The sequence below is a fragment of the Eublepharis macularius genome, chromosome 7 (assembly GCF_028583425.1).
Source record: "Eublepharis macularius isolate TG4126 chromosome 7, MPM_Emac_v1.0, whole genome shotgun sequence".
Lineage (NCBI taxonomy): Eukaryota > Metazoa > Chordata > Lepidosauria > Squamata > Eublepharidae > Eublepharis > Eublepharis macularius.
In genome coordinates, this window is record NC_072796.1 from 40,550,019 (window position 1) to 40,557,108 (window position 7,090).

At 43.1% G+C, this 7,090-nt stretch overlaps 1 protein-coding gene across 1 annotated transcript in view; it reads right to left on the minus strand.

Moving 5' to 3' along the window:
- The window catches only part of GCNT2 (glucosaminyl (N-acetyl) transferase 2 (I blood group)), a 68,023-nt gene extending 61,772 nt beyond the window's left edge, over window positions 1-6,251 (minus strand). Inside the window, exons 1-2 of the mRNA XM_054984482.1 lie at window positions 6,181-6,251; window positions 2,985-4,192 (exon numbers count right to left, since the gene is read on the minus strand). Of these exons, the coding sequence (XP_054840457.1) occupies window positions 2,985-3,906 (922 nt within the window). The 5' untranslated portion in view covers window positions 3,907-4,192; window positions 6,181-6,251. The remainder of the gene's footprint in view (window positions 1-2,984; window positions 4,193-6,180) is intronic.
- Between the last annotated feature and the right edge of the window lie 839 nt (window positions 6,252-7,090).

Here is a 7,090-nt window from a genome sequence, read left to right on the forward strand (position 1 = left end):
GTCAATTCTTTAAGACTTGCAAGGGGCATCTCATTTTGCTTCTGGGCCTGCTCCCAATCAGTCCTCCCTCAATGGCCAAAAAGCTCTGAAAAGTGCCCTGCTCCCCTGCCTTTTACTGACAGAAACCAAGTCTGGAATACTGGCTGAACTGAGAGCCAGTTTTGTGTAGTGGTTAAGAGCGTGGGACTCTAATCTGGAGAGCCGGGTTTGATTCCCCACTCCTCCACTTGAAGCCAGCTGGGTGACCTTGGGCTAGTCACAGTTCTCTGGAGCTCTCTCAGCCCCACCCACCTCACAGGGTGTTTTGTTGTGGGGATAATAATAGCATACTTTGTAAACCTCTCTGAGTGGGCATTAAGTTGTCCTGAAGGGCGGTATATAAATCGAATGTTGTTGTTGTTGTTATGGTTGCCTAGCAACAGCCACTGAAGGCATCAGGTTAAAGCTACAGGTGCCCTTTTAACCATATTTTCCTGCAAATCTGGGGCACTTTTCAGGTGCGTAGGAATATCTGCCCCGTCTGTTCATGGCTCCAATCTCTGGATTTAAGTATTTACAGATCAGGGCCACTTGGATATTAGTATATAAGATGAATGCATCTTCCTAACAACAGATGGATCCTGTGACTAGGGACTACTGCGTTTTTAGGGCATTCCGAAGCAGAATTACACCCCTCCTGCTCTTCTGTTGGTAGTCTTCCTCCCTAGTGCCTGTATTTGAACATTCACCAGTTAAAGAACATCTAATAAACACTGAAGACAGTTTCTGTTGGGTAGCCATGTTGGTCTGTAGTAGAAGAGCAAGATTTGGATCCAGTAGCACCTTAAAGACCAATTAGATTTCCAGGGTATGAGATTTCAAAAGTCTGAGCTCTCTTCATCAGATAGGAGTGGAAAAAGGAAGGAGTCCTTTTAATCCAAGCAGAGGGTGGGAGAGGTATATTAAAACAGAGTGTCAGGAAGTTAGCTATAATACATGTTGTAATTAGCTTGACAGAGCATATATATACCATCACTGACTTGGAGCAGAGCTTCCTCAGCTCCCACCCACTAACACCCTTCTTATACTTAAGATTCACTGATGACATTTTTATCATCTGGACACAGGGAAAGAAGTGCTGGAGACATTTCACCAGGCTTTCAGTGACTTCTACCATACCATTAAACTGTCCATTAATCAATCCACACAAGAAGTACATTTTCTAGACACCACTATACAAATACATGATAGAATAATAAAAACCACCTTATACCAAAAGCCAATTGATTGCTAACTGTATCTACATGCTTCTACTCATCATCCGAATCACACCAAATAATCCACTGTCTACAGCCAAGCTCTACACTACAGCCACATCTTCTGTAATTCTTCTGACAGAGATTCTCACCTGCATGATCTACAACAAAGATTTCTGGAATTACAATACCCACTGGATGTAGTAAGGAAAGAGATCCACAAAGCTGGAATGATACCAAAGGATGTCCTGCTACAAGATAAGCCCAAGTAGAACAACAACAGAGTACCACTGGTAGTCACATATAGTTCCCAGCTCAAACCTATTCAATGCATCATTAATGACCTGCAACTTATACGGGACAATGATACTGCTCTCTCACAGGCATTGGGAGGCAAAACTTTTCCTGTTCACAGATAGCCCCCCCCCCCGCCAGCCTTAAACAACTCCTCACTCACAACAATGCACTTCCCAACATGGACACAAACTTTAAACCAAGATGCCAAATCAGTCCCCATATCCACTCCAACAACACCATCATTGGACCTAACAGCATCAGCTGTACCATCTCAGGATTGTTCACTTGTTCATCTTCCAATGTTATATATGCCAGCAATGTCCTTCAACTCTCTATATTGGACAAACACATCAGTCCCTTTGCAAAAGAGAAAATGGACATAAATCTAATATCAAAAATCATAACATTCAAAAACCAGGGGCAGAATAAACTGAGTTTATTTGCAAATTTGGAACCATGGACCTCCAGGGTTGAATCAAGACATAGGATTTTTCTCTCATTACAAATGCTATTTTCTACACTTTGCATCCATGCTCTATCAAGCTAATTGCAACATGTATTATAGCTAGCTTCCTGACACTCTTAGTTACAATACCCTTCCCACCCTCTGCCTGGAAGTACTCCTTCCTTTTTCCACTCATCCTATCTGATGAAGGGAGTTCTGACTCTTGAAAGCTCATATCTTGGAAATCTAGTTGGTCTTTAAGGTGCTACTGCTCCCAGATCTTACCCTAATAAACACTAAAGTCAACATTAAACCGATAAAATGTAAGGAATTTCATTAGAACTCTGTCTGGGGTTTCTATTTATTCTCGTGTATCCTGGTTTTCATCTTGCAGTTTGACCAGAAGGAGCAATACATGGGTAGAAGAGCCTACCATTCCTGAAAGACGGCTATGTAGGTTTTTGAGGGCCCTGAGTTCTCATTTTGTGTGCTCTCCAGTCACCAGAGTTCATGTCACCAAACTCTCACCCGCATGCTCTAGACGTGACGACTCAGCAATACACTCACTTGCCTGGATAAGTGTTCCTTGGGGAGGAGTTGTCTGTAGTCAGTCAGACTCCCACCTTTCTTTGTTGCTGTGGAGCTGAGAGGGGACAATCTTTGAAGTCCCCATTCATTTTAACTGGAGTCTTTAAGTATATTGTGCATCAGACAGTGGAACTAAGCTGTGAGAAAACATAGGATTCAACTGCGCTCCACTGCCACATCCCATCACACGTTTGTGTTTTCAACCCATCTTAACAGCTACTTCAACAAAATGTTATTAGTGTATTAGTATCAGTACTCCAGTGACTACTATAGTGGGTGTATCTTGGTGTTCTGTTACTGCATGTGGATTTTGTAGCAATCATATCTTCACCAGCAGATATATTTTGAGATTAAGGTAATTCTGTAGGACATCATAGTCAATGCTCTTTTTAAAAAAAGGTGAAAGAAATGGAACATACCTGGTATCCTGTTGAGTGTCACCCAGAAATGTTCATCAGGACTGTAGGTATCTCTGGACCATTCTAGGAGATCAAAGGCATGGGAGTCATTGAGCACAAAGTCTACAAATCCTCTTGTGACAGCTATGTAAGCAGAGCCGAAATAGATGGGCAGACCATGAGGAGGAGGTGTTTTCTGCAGGTAAGTCCCCATCACGAAAGAAAAGGTACTGTATCTTTGTTCCCTGTAGATATATTTTGTTCTTTTGAGAATGTGAGGTGGAGGCAGCGTCCCTGGCGTGATGTTTTTCCCTTTAAAACGTTTCAGGTGCTGAATTATTTCCTTGTTGGTTTTCAAGGGGAAATCTTGGCCACAGGTGTTGAGAAGGTACTTCCAGGGCACCTTGGATTTCACGAGGTCTTTCATGCAGTTCAGATCTGCCTGAAGCCTGGATATCCCACCATAAACCACCCACTCTGTTTCCGATGCAATGAATGTATTGGGGAAGCAGCCCAGCAATTTCTCCACCTTTTTCTTAAACTCACGGGTGGATTTCTTATCTATGTGGATACAGTATATGTTCTGGGGCATATAAATAGCCCTGAAGAGCCTCTCAAACATATCAAATTGTTTGTGCAGAGTTACAATGTAGGCTAATGGAAACATAGCTTCTTCTGCAGAGAGGGGACTAGTGATGTAGTGACTTTGGGTCACATAATCATTGCAGTCAGATTGCCCAAATGATGCCATTGGCAGGTTTTCTGGTACCGGACTGGTCTTTCCTTCAACAAGGGCTTCACAAGCTTTTGCCAAGAGTAAGGCTGCTGATTGGTTGTACATCCTTGGCCTGTATTCCTCATATAGTTTTGTAGCATAAAACATGATTGAAAACAAAATACCAACAGTAAAAAAGGCCAGAATATGACACATTTGAGAATTCATGATCACTGCTGAAAACGTGGTCTCTCCACTCGAGAGTAATATCCATCCAGTCACGCAACAGTACTTGTTTACTTGAGGTCACACCATTTTAGACTGCAGTCTTAAACACAGCAACTAGGGAATGAGCACTATTGAGCTCAGCAAGCCTTATTTCTGAATAAACATATTTAGGATTGCACTGCATAATGATGGCACACTATAATCCCATATGTCACAAGTTCCATGCTATGTACAGTTTACTTCTTTGCTTTCTCTTGCAGAGGATTTGTCACAGTGTTGATTCATCCTAAACAAGACAAAAGATGCAGACTGTTCAACATGGTGGTTTTAAAAACAGAAACGGGTTAATAAAATTGTGTTATTAGAAAGAACCAAAGGTTCTATTTTATCTCCAGCTGTTGGAAGGAAGGGTCATCAGCCACCAACTCTTCTCCCCACTAGGCTGTGCAATTTAGACCAGCGATGGCCACCTTTTTGATTTAACCCTGCTGGTTTTTTTGTTTTAAATTATCCATAAACAAAGATAAGTCTGCCCAGAGAGGACCCACTCCATATATCTGATGAAGTGGGTGAAAGCTTTTGCTGGAATAAAACAAAACACACAGGAGTCCTAACCAGGGCCTTTTTTCTGGGAAAAGAGGTCGTGGAACTCAGCAGTGGAAGGACCACATAATGATGTCACTTTGGGTCAGCTGGAACAAGGGAGGAGTTTTTAAAAGTTTAAATCACCCTTGGCAAAAATGGTCACATGGCTGATGGCCCAACCCCCTGATCTCCAGACAGAGGGGAGTTTCGATTGCCCTCTGTGCCACTGGAGTGGCATGGAGGGCAATCTAAACTCCCCCCTGTCTGGAGATCAGGGAGGTGGGGCCACCGGCCATGTGACCATTTTCAAGAGGTGCTGGAACTCCATTTCACCACGTTCCAGCTGAAAAAAAGCCCTGGTCCTAACACATTTAATTTAAAGACTCTTGTTTATTTTTGCTGGGACAGACTATCAGTGAAATCCTAAGAAGAATTACTCCATTCTAAACCCATTGAAATCAATGGGCATAGACTGGAGTAACTCTTTTTAGGATTGTGCTGTAACATGCCTACTCCACTGTAACTTTTCAGGATTGTGCTGTAACATGCCTACTCCACTGTAACCTTGCAGCCAAGAAGACCAGCCAAGGTGCTCTGGTCCCGCCCCCCACAACTCAGAAACCATATTATCATGCCTTTTCACAGGCCCTTATGCAAAACATTTTAGCAGTCCTGCTGCCTTAAGCATGCAAGTAACACAGAGCATGGAGAAATGCTTATAGATGCTCTCCGGTGATTTCTTGTTTCCTGCCAGACACGCATTTCTCTCTTGCAGTGCAGCCCACATATCCCCTGCACATTGTTGCACTGTAGTACACATGTCTCTCTTGCAGTGCGTTTGGTCCGGGCATTGATGTTTCTCAGGCAAAGATACCTGAGAAGCAGTTCTAATCAGGGAAATATAATATGTTCCAATCTGGCACAGAAAGTAATAGACCAAATGGTATAAGGGTGGCGCCAGCTGCTAACTGCAGGCATGACACAATCAAGTCAATTGCTTCACAAAGCTTCATCAAGTAGAAGCTCACTTCAGAATGTGGGTTTTTTTTACGAAGTGGCTTTCCCCATCCCGTCCCACCTATCAGACGCAGCAAGTTGCAAGGAAAGGATTTCCAAGATACGGCATATGGTGCATAGAAACCCTGTCTGCACTACTTCAGGCAAATCACACAAATGGTGGCCACAGTCCTTAGTTCCAGCTGCAAAGAAAAGGTTAGGTAGCTTCTATACATTTGTGATTGTAGAACCCAAGGGGCAGAAATTGGCATTTGCCACCCACACAGTTCAGCCTCTTCTGGCTTTCATTTTGAAGTAGCAATGACCTGTTCCTTAAAGCTGCATTGGATCTCTGAGGGCAATGCCTAGGGAAATGTCATAGTCCCAGGAAAGGACAGCAAAGGTTGGAGCATGTTGTCAGTTTTGTGTATAGGGAATTATTCAGTTGCAGATCCACCCACAGAAGCAACATTTTAGTAATAACAAAACTAAGCCTTTGTACAGAGCTTTCAGCTTTCAAAGCACTTCAGATATATTTACACCAAGAGAGGAGAAAGATTGTCTGCGGGGTGCAATCATGCAAGGATGTGTGTGTGTGTGTGTGTGTGTGTGTGTGTGTGTGTGTGAGAGAGAGAGAGAGAGAGAGATATTCCTGTTGCTTGCCATGGAAAGAGAAAGACAAAACCAACTTACCACCTGATGAACCATCATGGAGTGGTGAAGTCCTGAATGGGAGCTAAACTCTCTTCAAGAATCTGAGGAAGTCAGAGAGAATAAGTTGTTCATCAACATAAAGGTGGAGTTGGCAGTGAAGCAGTCTGTGCTGAAACTGGGAAACTGGGAGAGAGAAAAAGAGGGGGGGCGGGGAGTGCAGTGTTAGGAGAAGGAAGAAAAACAGGATCCAGAGCAAGAGAAGCTGGAAGAACCAGAAAATGGGATAGCCTTCTGCTGCCTTTGGATATTCCCTTTCCCTCAGGGGTCTGATTCTGAACATGAAGCCTCTAAAGTGCTCCAACGTATTTCCAAAATCCCAGGAGATCCAGCTCCAGAAATGCCAACATGTCTCTGTTTAGTATAGAAGTTCAGATAAATGTATACGTGGGCAATTATGAAGATAGAACAGAGAAGTCTGGAAATAAAGAAAGGTCTCCTGAAGTGATTTGCATTGTCTGAACCAAGGATGTTAAACAACAGGGCGTAGGCAGGTGAAGTGATGATCAAGAAGGAGTTGGCCGTGGGGCAAATGGATTGCCTTGCACACTCTAGATAGCATCATGCTTGCTTAGGAGTTTTAACAGATCCTGTCTTCTTGTTGGAGAGAGATTAATGCAGTTGCGAGAGACGCCATTTTTCAATTGTATTCAGTGCACAAATTGGTTCCCTTCTTGGATTAGGCCAGTCTGGCCACATTGATCGATGACTCTATAACTTCAAGACTGGATTACTGTAGGAATGCCCTTGAAGATTATTTGGAGATGTCAGTAGGTACAGAATACAGCTGCTTATCTATTGTCCAGAGGTATGATCATATCAGTCTCATCCTAAAACTACTTTACTAGTTACCTGTCTGCTTCTGGGTTCAATCTGAGGTGCTGATTCTTCA